The sequence below is a fragment of the Seriola lalandi genome, unplaced genomic scaffold (assembly GCF_002814215.2).
Source record: "Seriola lalandi dorsalis isolate HSWRI2012SDOR001 ecotype SW California unplaced genomic scaffold, Sedor1 jcf7180002054682, whole genome shotgun sequence".
NCBI classification, from domain to species: domain Eukaryota; kingdom Metazoa; phylum Chordata; class Actinopteri; order Carangiformes; family Carangidae; genus Seriola; species Seriola lalandi.
Window position 1 is genome coordinate 320,985 of NW_019525235.1, and position 16,220 is coordinate 337,204.

Genomic DNA, 16,220 nt, shown 5'->3' on the forward strand with positions numbered 1-16,220 from the left:
TTGAACATGTGTAAATACAGTATTAATTTAGCTTGTGGCAGCTTATTTGCAGCTAAACTGATGGTATAGCTCTTATTTGAATAATTCTGCTGTGAATAGTAATGCAGCAGCTCAGACTTTCCATTAGGGGCCTCGAGATACTTTCAATGTGTAATTGAATGCCTCAAAGTTTGTTTTGATTTTTAACAAATGTCACAGCCAGTGCTGACTGGTGTGTGTGTGTGTGTGTGTGTGTGTGTGTGTGTGTGTGTGTGTGTGTGTGTGTGTGTGTGTGTGAGAGCAGGATTATTCAGTCACAGCTGAATGCAATGCTTAACAGGCAGATGAAGTCAGTGTGTCTGCCTCCATCTAGCGGTGGATAAATGGCGTCTTGCATCAGCGAAGAGGAGGCAGCAGCAAAAATATGCCATTCCTTTGCACCTGACAAGCCATCTCGTGGTTGTTGTCTGTTTTTGAATGCAGCTGCTGAAGCACACAGGACACTCTGTTTATTTGTCAGTTTGTTGACCGCATCGCTGAAAGACACTGACCGGAGGAGGAAAAAAAGAGGTGGAGGCTGGACAGCTGTGACACCAGCAACAGGTAGAGTCGCTTTTACATTCCTGAGCCAGTGAAACAACAACACGCTTGTTCCTAGAGGAAGTACGGAACTTACCCAGCGCCTGTTCAGAAGCCCTCATGTCATTTTATAGTTTGGCTTATCGATGAGCTGGCCGAGCGGCTTTGGGATCAGTAAAGGGTGACTGAAGCTTTTTTCCTTTTTTATTTATTTATTTATTATTTCTATCAGAGAAGTCGCATCTGCACATCAAATACACATCATGCCGGTCCACAGGAGGCAGGTAGGTGATCTTATTCATAAAATACAGGGATTATATCGATACATAATGGAGCTGTTGCTCGTGTTGTTATGCTGCCATAGGCCTGCTATGTCTTTAACATGACTGCCAATCCTTGTCTGAATAGCATAACAACAGAGACTAATCCCAGTGCTGCCCAAGATCCACCCATACACATATCTGGAGTACATGTGAATGTTTACATCTGAATTAGGATTAGATGGGATGTATTGGGCCTCCTTAACTGTGATATTGTTCAAATTCAAAATCTACATCTGCCACACCTTCCCACTGTTTTTGGCCTACATGCAACAATGTGTAGACTATTCTGTAAGCGAATAGCATGGGTAGGCATGACTGGGAACACACATCAACATGCCATGCTGTTCAGTCAGGTTAGATGAGCCTTCTCCACTGACAGTGGGTGAGTCAGGATCACTACAGGTTTTTGTTAGTTCAGTGGCATTCATTGACACACCCCCACGTTATAGTTGGACAGGATTCTTTTGTAGATTATCACCTTTCTGCATTTTTTCACAAGCTCGGTATTGCATATCAATTTCTGACCTAAGCTTCCCAATCAAACAATTTAAAACTATAATATTTATTCATGATGTGTACCTTTTCTACAATAGTGTGGATGACTTCTCCTTGTATTATTCTTACTCTTATTTATTTTGTTGTATAGCCCAGTATTGAACTACTGGAATTAATGGGAGTGGTAAGAGAGAATGGCAATGAACAGACATCACTTCCTCCTGTGGTAAGACAGTTTAATGTGTCTACCGTGACACTATTCTATGTAGTTCTGGCAGATTTAATTTATCAATGAAGATTCATCCATAAAATGTCTGAAAGTCAGACTTTGGCATCTCATTTTTGTCACACAGCACACTCCACTGTCGTATGACTATGTCCTGGTTGCCAAAACAAGTGAAAACCAGGAGAGAGTGGCTTTCAGGAAGCAAACAGAATACATTGAAGAATTGAAAAAGAAGAACATGAGAGTCACAGTAAGTCTTTGATAATAAGCAAAAATGTACCTTTACTGTAGCAAAGGTCACACGATTTATTCATTCATCTTTTTCCGATCCTGTTAGAAAATTATAGATGATGATCTCATCTTCTATGGGATTCAAGCGCCTAAAGAAATTTTTGAGAAGTACAGGTATCTGCTCAAAGTGTCTGATGCTTGTAACTGGAGCTCGGATCAGAGCATTATGCCTCTCAGCACCAGGTAAACCATGTTGTCATGTTAATGTGTCTCATATGATCTTATCATTACAAACGTGCTTGTTCTTGTGCAAATTGTCTCCTCTATGTGATATGGTTTTAGCATCTTTTGTACATCTGTTTGTATAAACTTTATAGTCTTAATGATCTCTTAGCCATGCTTTTTACTGCATGGCTAAGTTTTTACTGTCCCTTGCTGGAAGTTCAATTTTTAAGCATGCGATACTTGTCCTATTTTCAGAATAAGGATTGTTCACTTTATCTTGAATCACACCCCTATCCATTCAGGAGGTGAGAAAGACTCATTGAAAAATTCCTTCTCTTTTATTCGGACTCCCAAACTTTTCCAGTATTCCTCTAACCTTACCTGTAAATCTTCTCAGAGGGTCTGCGCTGTCTCATGAAGATGAAGGTTTTTGAAGCAAAGTTCTGCTTACATGAGGTAAAATTCCTAAAACATATTATTATACTGTTCTCTTTACAGACTCTTCCTTGTACAGCATCAGTGTATTATCTTAAACCTTTACAGGTGTGATATTATCAGTTGTCACTATATCTGGCCTGATGATTGTATAATTACCAAGGCTTGGACAGGAACTGTGAATTAAACAGATAGCCTTAGAGAGTGTATGAATACAGACTGATAAGAGCAGGCAAAATTATATAGTCCGTCAATGAGACTTGGTTCAAAGTTTCCTTAAGATGAGCTGTGAATGGTTCAATTAAACCAGCAGTATCTGCCATTGTTTTCTCCATGGAGATCCGCACATTCTTATGCTGAAGATAGTGACACTATTATGTTGCTGATACATTTCTGCTTTTCATTTGATACTTAAGTGTTTTAAGCGCTTCTAAAACTATGAAGTGAAACTTGGCAGTGGCCTTACAGAACAATACATTGCTGCCAAAAAATATTTGTTCACCTAGATCTTATGCAAGTCATATTAATACAGTGAGTCATCCGATGCTTGGAGTAAGTGTGTATCTGAGAATACTGTACATTGCTACTGTACATACTATGTACACATGTTGGCATTTTACATGTGTGTTCTTCCGTTTACTTTATAACGTTATGGGTGAAGTCATTTCCAGGAAATTGAAATCTAAAGGATTACTCCAAATATGAGGCAGCAATCATTTTGGATATTTTTTTACAGTACATATGAGCTAGTAAACTCTGTTAGATATTTCCAGTAGATTATATTTTTTACATTGTAAGCGTCTGTTTTTGGTATCACTGTATGCTGTGTTAACCTATTTGTACAAAGCTCTTCATGTTGGTGTTTTCCTGTTTTTCTTGTGCTCCTGCTCTCAGAAAAGGAAACAGAGAGAGCTGAAGGAGAGCTGGGCACGATGGACAGCCTGTCTCCAAGGGCAACCCATAACTGCTGTCAGGTTTGGACAACAGCCTATTCATTATTCTGCGTTGGATACAGTTGCAGATATTGCAGCTTTATTGTTTTGCATGTCATCTTACTGTGAAGTAGGTTCAAGGATTAACAAGGCAACAGCAAACATGTCACCCCCCACACATCATGCAATCATTGTTTGGACTCATCATTTAAAATGACGTACAGTACTTAATGCTGGTACTGATCAGAGCTGTCTTTGTCCTTTAGATTCAATTGAATAATGAGCAAACAACAGGACACAATTCAAACAGGCATCATTCAAGTCAGCATGTAAGCAGAGAGATAGAGTCACATTAAAGCCTATTAACACACCTCAGTGACAAGAGACATAATCACTGCAAGCTGTCAAAATCAGTCCAGCCCTTAACAGCATTATTATTTTAAATATGAAATAAAATTTATGACATTTATGCTGTAAAATTCAAAATTTGGAAACTTTATGTATGAACATACAGTGTTTATGATGCCTCCGCGCCGGCGACAGCCAGGGCCGGAGGGAATTATGTTTTCGGGTTGGGCGTCAATCTGTCTGTTCATCCCTCCATCTGTCCATCCATCCGCACGTCCCATTCTCGTGAATGCGATATCTCAGTAACGTCTTGAGGGAACTTCTTCAAATTTGGCACAAACATCCTTGGACTCAAGGATGAAGCAATCAGATTTTGGTGGGCAAAGGTCACAAATTCATTACAATTTAACTGAAATGTCTATTAGGATAAAATGAAGCGAAAACATTTTATATCCAAAGGGTCAAAGGTCAACTTCACTCTGACATCATAATGTTCTGCAAAAGCACTTCTGGCCATTATTCAGTGATGTAACTCAGGACTGGGAGATTGTGATCATATTTCCTTCAACTGAGCTGGTTAGCAGAGGCAAACAACTGTGAGGTGGTAATTCTAGATGAAACATTATACTATGACGGTGTATATCACATACTGTTCCTAGATGTTTCATTCTAAGCATGACATGTACTGAGCATCATGGATGTCAGACACTAAAATACATCTATACACTATAAGCATATACAGTACTTATTATATAATGTTATATACAGTATATTTGTTTTTATCTTCATATACATTGATTATAAAGTGTGTGTGTGTATGTGTGTGTGTGTGCGTGTGTGTATGTGCGTGTGTGTGTGTGTGTGTGTGTATGCTCATGTCAGGAACTACTTTGGGGAGAAGGTGGCCTTATACTACCTGTGGTTGGGCTGGTACACATATCTGCTGATCCCTCCTGCTATCATTGGGATCATTGTCTTCCTCTATGGCCTTGCCTTCTTTAACACCTCACCCCTCATGTAAGTTTTTCCACAACTCTGCAGTGTCTTTGTTATTACTTTGTTTTTTACAGATCATTTTAGTTTAGTGAGATTATTTAGTTATTACAGATTTACACTGTAATAACCAAAGTGTTTGCTGTGTTGTAGAAAGGAGGTTTGTGAGGCTGACATAGTCATGTGTCCACTTTGTGATAAATGCAAAGTTTGGCAGCTCTCCGACACCTGCACATACGCCAAGGTACATCAGTGCATTTACTATTAGACAGCTGAATGGTGTACTTGTCTGTTGGTGCTCACTGCAGGTAATGTCTTCCTACAGGTGAGCCTGCTGTTTGATAATAATGGCACAGTGCTCTTTGCGATGTTCATGGCCGTGTGGGGTGAGTATTTCTTTTTTTTTTTTTGTCTATATTATATGCTTACTCTTGTGTTGAAATATGACGGATTTTCAATATTCAGGTCCTTGCTTAAGACAGATTGTTATTGATCACAGCCATTAAAAACCCATGCAACGGGCACATTTAATAAAAATAACAGTGTAATCAGGATGCAGAACTCTTCTCCAATACTGTTGTTTATTCGCCTGAATGTTTTTTGCTATACAGGACAACTTGTACAGACAAGTCTTTTATCTGCCTCAAATATATTTCATCTAACTGCCAGGGTGTTTTTATGTTCACTGAGACACGTACTGCCAAGGAGATGCCACATCACAGAGAGAACCTACTCGTCCTGGCTACTCACATCTTAATCAGCACAGGCCATCTGGCGATGGGGGTGGTCTAGCAGTCATCTATAAGAACACATATCAGTGATCAGTCACTTTGTTATTCAGCTTTTACTCTCTGTGTTTGGCGGATTTTTAAATGTTTACAGTCTGTTTCCAAACCTATTCCTGTGTCACGTGCATAACTCTTGTAGAAAAAAAAAAAAGGATTTCATTTGCAATGATGATTTACTCGAGCAAAGTTTATTAGAACAGCTGTGGAGGAGGAGCACGGTACAGTTAACTACAACGACCACTGCAGTCTTTAAAGAAAAGAGTGATTCCATGAGTATATGAGAGGAAGTGTGTGAGGGAGGGGTGAGATAAAGAAAGAGAAAGAATGCCTCAAGGACATAAAAGTGGAACATTGATATTACAGGACAGACAGTGCACAGTTGAATGGAAGTCCCCTGAAAAACCCATATGTGTTGAAAAACAAAACTAATAGCCTGTGAATTTGCATTAAACATCTGAGAAAAAGGTTTAAATCTCACATGATGCATATATCCATCAAAGAAGTAGTTTACAGTCAGACCACAGATGTAGGAATCAGCGCCTGAGTTTTCTGCTGACAGTCAAATTTCTATTTTTAACTAAAGCTTATGTGCACAAACCCTAACCCAAACCATAACCAAATGTCCCAAAACATAACCCTCCTCTTTACTGTAACTTAAAGCTATAGTTTTTAATTTTGTCTGGTCCTGTGTTTTACTTAAGATGTGATATTTTCATACATTCAGTAACAGAGTAATGCAAAAGTGCCACCCAAAATACAAATTGGTGTTTCTGTTATTTAGCTTACACTCACTGATATAAATGGGATGTACAAAATAACAGAAACACCTGTCAGAGTGATGTAAAACAATTCAACACCATCTCGAACTATGTCCTTTAAGATGACCATGAAGTTGACCTTAAAGATGAAGGTAGGGTATGTTGCAGGGCTGCTGTATCAGGCTGTATTAGTTTTAGCAAGGCGTACCTAATGATCATTAACTGAGTGTAAGTCCCTGTTTTTCACAGCAACACTGTTTTTGGAGTTTTGGAAGAGACATCGGGCTTCCTATGTGTGTGAATGGAAAGTGTCTGATTGGTGTGAGGAGGAGGTATGATCAGTTTTATACATTATATCCCATGTCAGTAAAACCAGTTCAGCCCTCGCAGTGGAATTCATGGCTGTGTGGTTTTTTTTTCTCTTGCATTCAACTGTAGGAGGAACTGATCCTGGAAATTGTGAACAATGCAAATTGTGAACCCAAGGAATATAAGCACTCCTACCTGCGCAGCACTTTGGTTTTGATCTGTGTCACAGTTATGGTGGGTTACTTGTCATTTTACCACTATTGACACATTTAAAGTGGCTTGTACGGTGCCACAACCTTTATTTTAACTAAGGTTAAAATAACCTTTTAACTCTGGTTAAAATAAGAATCAGGCGGATGTTGCTATGGTTCAGGTTTCATGTGAAAACAAGTACTGTAAGTGAAAGCCATTACAAGTATCATGGTATAAATAAGTGTTTCTGCCTTTCCACAGATATTGGTTATCATTGGCCTGACACACGCCTTGGTGGTGTTCAGGGTGATTGTAGCAGTGATCTTTGCTGAGGGATCATGGGAGTTCCTGAGCACCAACTCCAACAGTGGAGCAATGATGCTGGGGGCCGTGTTCCACTATCTTATCATCACTGTCATGACACGGGTACACAGGTCTCTAAATGTGCTTCTCTGTGTCCTAACCGTGATATTCTCTTCGACTCTGACCTGGTCTTTGTCTTTGCAGATTAACAGGATTGTAGCCATGAAGCTCTGTGAAATAGGTTTGTTTATGTGTTTATTTCCAAATTTCAAATAGATGCAGTTAAACTCAGCAAGACTTTAACCATAGCTCTTAAATGTCCCATGATGTACAGCTTTTTTGATTTTATTTCAAAACGTATTGTGGTTCAGGATAGAAAAGGTTAAATAAGCAGTTATTTGAATAGTCAGTAACAGCTGTCACTGGGTGGGCAGTGAGAACAGGCAAACAGATCCAAGAACGCTGCAGCAAAACGGCAGCTAATCAAGACAGGATGCAGGTCAGACGCACAGATGACAGACTAGCAGCAGGATCAGGCAGGCAAGTAATGTCTAGCACACTACAGCAGCTTCGCAACATAAATGATGTGACTGAAAGCTGTCCTCTATTCAGTGGTCCAAATCCAGCATTAAAGAATCACAGACTTTGATGCACATTTCTACAGCAGCAACCACAGTGTCTTTATCATACAGTATGAAGGCATTGTTCACAGGCAGAGTTCAGGGCTTAGCATGAACATTGGAACTGAGACACCATATAAAAGCAGTTGTAAAGATGTGCAATAGCTTAGGTGATTTATCAGGGCAGGTACAGATCAGGCACAGGGCAGGTGAGAGGGGCAAGGAGATACACTAGAAATGTGGAGAGAGAGTCTGAGGTTGATGACCATGAAAATATGGGCCATGTTTTGATATTTAGTCTTACGGCACTGTCATGCAGAATATATCTGAGCCCCTCTGTATGCCATTTGTTTGTGGTACGTGGTATATTTCTGCCTAGGACGCATTACTGAATTAATAGTCCTTTTTCAAAGCAGATATTCTGACTTGTCATGGCAGGAGAAGCACAGGACACTGAGGCAACCTGCCTGATATCAGAGGAACTGGAACTGGCACATCTTATTAGAATGATGCCATCATTAATGTTATCAGATACACCTGTGCTTTGCCCTCTATTACATGTCAATGCTCTATTCGGTGGAGTGAAGCGCCCCAAGCTCAGCAGTAATGTTTATAAAAACTGACTGACAGTTTTTTTAAAATAACTTTAGATTTCAACACTGAAAAGTCTTATCTTAATATTTCATGCACCAAATACACAATATTTAAGATGAACTGGATGCAAACAGAGCAACGCATAACTGAGGTGAATCTGACAGTCTGTGGAAAAGGGCTTCCGTTAAGTGAGATTGTGCCATCCATTGGCCAAATAGTGAAATGCAGCCACACGAACAAACAATGACATGAGGTCTGTCTTCACCAGAGGAAACGAGATCCTTTGCTGCCACAGAGAAGAGTTTCACTGTCAAGATGTTCACCTTCCAGTTCTTCACCTATTTCTCCTCGCTCTTCTACGTGGCCTTTTTTCTTGGCAGGTAAGGACTTGACTGAGACGGGGCTGGCCGATACTTCAACATTATTGTGAAGTATCTGTGACTGTTAGTGGTGAAATACAGTGTATGACAACGTGATCATACTGTGGTCTTGTTTTACAACAACAACAGACTAATACTGGCTTGTTTTTTGTAACATACCTGACAGGATAAATGGTCATCCTGGTGGTTACGTACGAATCGCAGGGATATGGAGGCTTGAGGAAGTGAGTGAACATGGATCTCTACCCCACTTAAAACAGCTAAATTGTCCAATTCTTTACAGTAATTGTTGCATTTTCACATGCACTTTTGGACATAAAAATATTGCATCTGATTTTTATTCCAAACATTTCACTCTCTTTCGTGCAGTGTCATCCCAGTGGATGTCTCACAGACTTGTTCATTCAAATGGCGATTATTATGGTTCTCAAGCAAACCATCAACAATGTTTTCGAGTTCACTGGCCCGTAAGTATAAAACAGATTTTATGATTACATAATGTACATGTCCAATGTACAGTATACTCCACGTTCCTAATGCTGGATTCCAGGCTGGTGAAAGCCCACTCTTGTTTGTATCAGCTTGCTCTGCAGGTGGTTGAAGAGGAGAAGAACCCAGAAGCTACAGAGGAAATGTGCCCACTGTTATCTGAAAGATGATTCAGAGGCCAAACACGGAGCTGAACTGTGTGATAACTGCAAGCTTCGAGACTGGCTCAACAACTACCGCCTCAGTGATGTCGACTCCTTCAGCTTGTTCAATGAGTTCTTGGAAATGGGTACGTACTCTGCAGAATGCTTTAACATCAAAAATAGTCGACTAGTTTTGACAAATAATATTTTTCTTTGTTCCCTCCCCAGTCATCCAGTTCAGCTTTACCACCATATTTGTGGCAGCATTTCCTCTTGCTCCTCTGTTAGCCCTTATTAATAATGTTATTGAGATTCGCTTGGACGCCATTAAGATGGTCACTCTGGAGCGTAGACTGGTTCCCAAGAAAACCAACGATATTGGTGAGGATCAATGATAAACTAAGTACTAATATGTTAACTCCTAGTTGACAATATCAGAGTAAAATAACCTGTAAGTCTTTTTTCCCGTAATTGTAATATCATAAACCTGTCTATAAGAAATCAGTTTTCATGATTTGACCCTTTGAGTAGCTCATCTGCAATGGTCACACACAGTTGCTATCACATGATTATATAATATATAGTATTAGTGTATATATATATATATATATATATATATAACTGTAACTGAGCTCCTTGTGAAATGTTGCTCTTTGTCACTCTCCTCTGACATTCTCCTTTCAATACTAATATTTCATGAATGTCTTCCATGTTTGAAGCGTTGGTGCTTCCTTATTTTTACAGTTTTTGCAATATGAGTTTCTTAAAGACTAATGGTGAAAAAAGAATTTGCCATCTATGATTTGGGTATCAGATTTTCTCAACATTTTGAGGGGGAAACCCATTTGTCGAGAATGCAACTTTATCATCTAAGTCTCAAATGACCAAAAAGTATGTGCAAGGGAGTAACCCTGACTACCACATTTTAAACATCAATCTGAGGAGCAGACCGCTTGTTTGTACCTTAAATTGCCTGTTTTTCCTGCATTCATTTTAATCATAATTTCATTAACCTGCAGGTCTTGTTTGTATATTAATTCTTTCAATCTTCATGTCAATGTTGCGGTTGCAGGTGTGTGGACAGACGTGTTGGAGGCTATTGGCGTCTTAGCTGTCATAGCAAATGGGCTGGTCATTGGCATATCCTCGGACTTCATCCCACGACTGGTGTACCTTTACCACTATGGCCCGTGCGCCAATGGCACAGCAACAGATATTGAGTGAGAACTTGCACTCTTCTAGAAAATATTTTTGTTTTTACATGTTGTATGCAACCATCTCTTTAAATAAATTCTTGGGTTTTTTTTCAAGCTGCATGGTTGGCTACATCAACAACACTCTGTCCATTGCACGACTCGATGACCGGAACATTTCAGCTAGACAGATGACAATTCCTGGTGGCTTGAATGACACTTACTGCAGGTTTGTTCTATTTTAATAACATATCGGTTATGAGAAATAAAAGTCAAAACATATAATTTACAGCAAGCAGTGATTTGAAAGCAGTGATTGTTCTCACCACCAGTTACATGCTGTTGATCTGTAATTATCCTGATAGTATTGCACTGTTTCTGTGACGACTGTGTAATTTCTGATAATAGAAGTGCTACACAGATAAGGTTTACAGTCCTCATAAAAATGGGTTGCCATCACTGCAGCCGATGCCCACAATCATCAAGTGTGTGAAGACATTTAAAACAACCACTGATACTGGAGATAACATCAGCTCTCCGGTTTGTTCCTCTTCACAGCTATAAAGACTACAGGAGCAATGAGGACTACAGTTTTACCCCACAGTTCTGGCTAATATTAGCTGTGCGCTTTGCATTTGTCATCCTCTTTGAGGTAAGTCATTTTGCACATAGACAAAGTTTGCAGAGACAACCCCAAAACCCTCCAAAGCCCTTTGTCTTATTTGAAATTCAGCAGGTCAGACTTGAGTCTTAAAATGTCAAAACAGTGAGTTGGGTTATAACAAAATCATGGTGTGTTGTCTCTAATGAAAACATATTTTATATATATACAGATAGAAAGAGAAACTACATTCCTAACATCTACCTCTCTGCTTGCAGCATGTTGTCGTCATTTTTAAATTCGTTGCAGCCTGGTTTGTACCGAGCGCTCCCATGCAGGTCAAGAATGACAGACTCTTTGATAAACTCAAAAGACTAAAAGAGGAACTCAGGTGAGTGTCAGATAGTATGTGGTTGGACTGGTTTGGCAGCTGGTGCTAAAATTAGTACAATCTTGCTCATTGGCTCTTAAATTGTTATAATAACACAGCGTAACATTATATGTGCCTCTTGTGATTTTGTTTAAATAAATAAAAACATCAGTTAATACAATGGTCATGCACTAACTACAGATTCACCCACCTGGATCAGTAATAGTTTTGATACTGACCTTATTAGCTGGATCGGGAATCACCCATAATGTGACCAATCGCCAGTAATTACAGTTTTGTTGTCAAAGTCATTGTAAACATTCAGTGTTTCCACTTACAGTTTAATTCATTATGTCACAGCCCAGTTGCCAAGTTTTTAGTGCCGCAGCAATCCCATCTCAAGTAGTTCCACTCAGTGAGGTTAGCAGATTTTATGAAACAAGAAAGCAATGGATTGATGCTAGGTGTCACAATCAGGATCAGGAGAGGAAAAGCTGGATCCTGCATTCCTAGCCCGAAACATATTTCTCATTAGTTACCGCAACTGAAAACAAAAGACACAAGGCGCTCTTGCTGCATTTGCAGTGATTTCAAGAGGAAGATAAGCTTTTTCTATGTTTGGTTGACTAGCATAAAAACTTCACTTAAATCCCAGTCAAAAGTCTATTCATCTTTATATATCTTTATATATCATTTTACTATCTTTAAAATCCAGCTAAGCTCAGTCTTGTTACCTCTTCTAGCACTGTAGCACTCGTTTTTCACGGACCTTTTTACAGCAGACATTTTGACTTGTCAGAGCAGGAAGAGCACAAGTGGAACTAATAACATTGATGATGACTCAGTTTCATTAACTACTGCAATACCACGCCACAAATTAGTGCCATTACTGGTCACACCTGTGTCTAACAAGTCAAAGTGTGAGCTGTGAAAAAAATCGTTTCAACTTTAGTTTCACTCCACATATTTACTTCTGTCATCTCGGCTCTCTGCCATTGCGTTACTCCCTCCCCACACCTTCACGTCAGAGCATCTAAAATGAAAGCAAATGAATGCCTGCACTATAGATATGCAATAGAGCCAGATAAAATATTCCGAAAAGCTAAGACCCAAATGTTTCTTGGGTTTCTTGACAGAAATGCTAACCAATCCTTGCTTTTGTGTCTTGCAGCTCATTTGAAGCGTGACAGAATTCAGACACTTTCAATGGGACACATTTTTCCCCGAAACATGAGCCCAGTGTTGCCTTGTGCAGGGTCCAGGCTATCACAGTGTTGAGTCCACTTCAAAGCCATTAATCATCTCAATGAAGAGTTCAGACAGAGGCCTCTCGCTCTTGTTTGTTGTTTGGAATCTGGATTATCATGCATGAAGTGGACTTTGAGGACAGATGATTTTTTTCTCAGACAGAACAAATGTACAGAAACTGATTTTACTGACCACGTCTTTCATGAGATTATTCTTATTCTATTTTAAGAATGCACTGACGGCTTTCTGGTGGCTCTCTATATTTGTGAGTTGTATGTGAGTGTTTTTATTGAAAGCCTAAAGATAATTTATACTGCCACTGCAAACACAGTATCGATTGTGTGTTATGATGTTGCCTTATATTGTAAAAAGCGCTGTGATGATTGTTGCATTATTGCAGATAGAATCTAATGGTGTCTTTTCAGACACAAGAATGTTTTGCATTATAATATTTTATATAAATGAATGAAAGAGGAAACTTTTCTCCTCATGAAATGTCTTTTAAATTCAAGTTTGTCATTTAAAGTGTGTCATAGCCATAGCTGACATTTTGAATTCGCTAAATTACAGCTTTTCTTTGTGCTGGAACCATATGCCTTTTTTGTCTAAGGTACAGTAAGGAACAGTATTTCAACAACAGCTAAATTTATGTAACCGTTTATAAGGCTGATTTTAGTATTTCTTGTCGTGTGACTTTTTTATGCACAAAGGAAGAATATTTTCCTGCAATGTGGAAAAGACCATTGTGTAGGTAAATTCAAAGACAATGTAATTGAAATGAAGAGATACCACCCAATCTTTTATAATGGAGTTGTAAGTTGTAACAAATGTGTTTATTAATGGTACATAAAACATTTACTATTGCTTTATACTTAAGTTATAACCATTAATGAGGACACCGCTTGGGTCTCCAGGTTGTGAAAAAGCTCTTTAGCTGGTCGCTTACAGTCTGGACAAAACTTGCTAACAACTTGATGACTTGATGTTTACAACCCTTTATTAAGGACTTACCAACATGTATACCTGCTATATTAATTGGCTGTTTGAAAGTGAGAAACTCATTAACTCTCTCAATAGATTAGTCAAATTTTTAGCTGAATTTTAACCAAATAGAATAAACTCTATTACACACATTGCTATTTAAGATGGAACAAAAAATCACCTGGAGCCCATCCTGCTAAAGCCATTAGGTGGAAACAAGACAGCTGTCATCCATTCCTGTGAGTTAACCAATCATTGTAGGTTAGCTGTTATGACATCATTTAACACATCATTCAGCACCACTGACCGTGGCTTCACGGTGTCAGATGGGTAGAGTGCAACAGTCAGCACATCCCGGGCATTCAGGATGCTGATTCTCCTGAACAGCCAGAGCAGAGCAATCACGGCTGACATGTGTTTGTCAAAGGACAAGAGGAAACAGCTGATGCAAGATATCACTCTGGAGTCGATAGTAGGTAGTCTGGAGTAGATAGACTCTTTTAATCAAGAGAGTCTAAGAATATTTGTAATACTTGGGCATCTGGATTGATGACAAACCTTTAGTGTACATATTAAAGTATTCATTTATAAACTAAGGATGAAGTTGAAGCTGTTAAACAAAAACCAGGCTTGTTTCCACAGATCCTGAAAGCAGAGAGCTGTGGAAGGCATTTTTGTCTCAGTCCCAGATTACGGTGATGTTTTCTATGCTTCAATCTGCCTCCTCTTTTCATCATTTACCACTTTATACTCACATTTTTAACTGCAAATTTCATGTGGGCTGGACTTGCCTCTGTATAAGAAGTAAGCATCACTGGCTTTCAGTTATTTATGTAGCACTTCTAAATAGATTTATTTATCCTCATGTCTCACCAGGACATTATCAAACATGTTCTGCAGACTGACTTATATCTACTGACAGGAACTGAGCAGCTCCACAGCAGCAAATGAGAACTGTATCTCGAACATCTAGCCGATGGTTTGCAAGGTATAGAGGAGAGTGTTTGTGGTCTTTTATATTGTAACACACAGTTCTCCTAGCTGTCTTTATTTAAGAAACTAAAGGGCCAAAAGTCACTGCTGCACATAGAGGAAGGAAGCCGTACTCTTCTTGCCTTTTAACACACATGATGCTGAGTGATGTGACCCTGCACCCACATTACCTAGCATCCTCAACTGCTGCTGATGAGCTTGCAGTTGATCGACCTTTACTTGAAGAGATCTGGAGAGGAACAGTGGGGAGGAAGTGCAGAGGGGGTATAAACCCTTACAGAGAAGGCTTTAATGTGGGGAGACACTATTTTTTCTACCAAGGCAACATTACACATTAAAATTTCCTTTTGGTGAACACACAGTAAGTGGCAGCAATGTTCTTCTCTAATTTCACTGAATATTTGAAAGCAGTGAATGTCTGATGAATGTGTGGCGTAAACTCTGAAAAACAAAACTATTTATTCAAAGTTAATTATATTGTTTAAAGTAAATCATTTTTGATTGTTTGCACTGACTCATCTTAAAAAAATACACGTGTGAATCATTACTTAGTTTTTTTTTTTGTTATTATTTTATTATACTGTGGGAGGAAACCGGAGCACCTGGAGTAAACCCATGTAGACATGTGGAAAACAGGAAAACCACCATGCTACATATTTGTGAAGATTCATGAGCAGCAATCTTTTGCCCAAAACCCTTAATCTGCGTCTTCTCTGGGAGTGGCGGCACTAGTTCTTCCTGTGGACGTGGATAAACCAGGAGCAATTCCTTCTCTGACTTGGGAAAAAACAAGAGCCATTCTTCTTTGTGTTCTGGAAAGGGCAAGTGCAGCACCACTGAGGAGTCTGGTGGAGACTGTGATAATCCACCAAGCCCGAGCTACAGGCCAAAATTTCTGTGGGTCTAAGTCATTGGCCCTGGCAATAACCGCTTCAATATGTTCCCTGGTTCTAGGTATAGCAGTTGCAAATCTTGCTGTGATCCTGGAAAAGAGTGCATTAACTCTTGTTATGGTCCTGGAAAAGAGTGCTGCAACCCTTGCTGTGGTCCTGGAAAAAACAGTTGAAATTCTTGCTCCAAACATGGTAAAGAAAGATGCAATTCTTGCTTGGGCCATGTTGAAATATGTTGCAATTATTTCTGGAGCTTGGACAAAAACATTTGCAGTTTCTCTAATGATAATGGACAAAAAACCTACAGTTCCTGCTCTGGCCATGTTGAAATAAGTTGCAACTGTTTCTCGGGCCATTGATGAAAAAGCTGCAAGTCTTGCTCGAGCAAGGGCAAAAAACATTTCTCTGAGTCGTGTGATATGAGTTAAAAGTGCCCCTTCATCTATGGACACAACAGGTGTTGATAAACTGCTGTCTGTTGCTTCAGCTAAAACTGCTGGAGTTCCTCCTAACAATCTGCCAGCACACTTTGGTGTCTCAGGGTCAAATGACTTGATATTTTTCAAGGCTCTCTCATTCAGGGGGCAAGAATGGCAGAG

At 39.3% G+C, this 16,220-nt stretch overlaps 1 protein-coding gene across 2 annotated transcripts; it reads left to right on the plus strand.

Annotated features, from left to right (window-relative positions):
* The first annotated feature begins 343 nt into the window (after positions 1 to 343).
* On the plus strand, positions 344 to 13,625 carry LOC111666873 (anoctamin-9). Of its 2 annotated transcripts, XM_023422375.2 has the most exons (25): positions 344 to 582; positions 791 to 842; positions 1,528 to 1,602; positions 1,730 to 1,852; positions 1,940 to 2,076; positions 2,314 to 2,363; positions 2,456 to 2,514; positions 3,388 to 3,467; positions 4,656 to 4,790; positions 4,920 to 5,010; positions 5,092 to 5,152; positions 6,562 to 6,644; positions 6,751 to 6,855; positions 7,075 to 7,239; positions 7,321 to 7,357; positions 8,599 to 8,710; positions 8,877 to 8,934; positions 9,080 to 9,177; positions 9,292 to 9,488; positions 9,571 to 9,723; positions 10,415 to 10,562; positions 10,654 to 10,764; positions 11,094 to 11,187; positions 11,415 to 11,527; positions 12,678 to 13,625. In XM_023422375.2, exons 2-25 carry the CDS (start codon positions 822 to 824, stop codon positions 12,691 to 12,693), a joined length of 2,322 nt encoding a protein of 773 aa, XP_023278143.1. In that variant the 5' UTR covers positions 344 to 582; positions 791 to 821; the 3' UTR covers positions 12,694 to 13,625. The 2 variants fall into 2 exon arrangements, with proteins under 2 accessions (XP_023278143.1, XP_023278142.1); XM_023422374.2 differs by lacking the exon at positions 344 to 582 and having other exon boundaries at positions 619 to 842.
* The last annotated feature ends 2,595 nt before the right edge of the window (positions 13,626 to 16,220 follow it).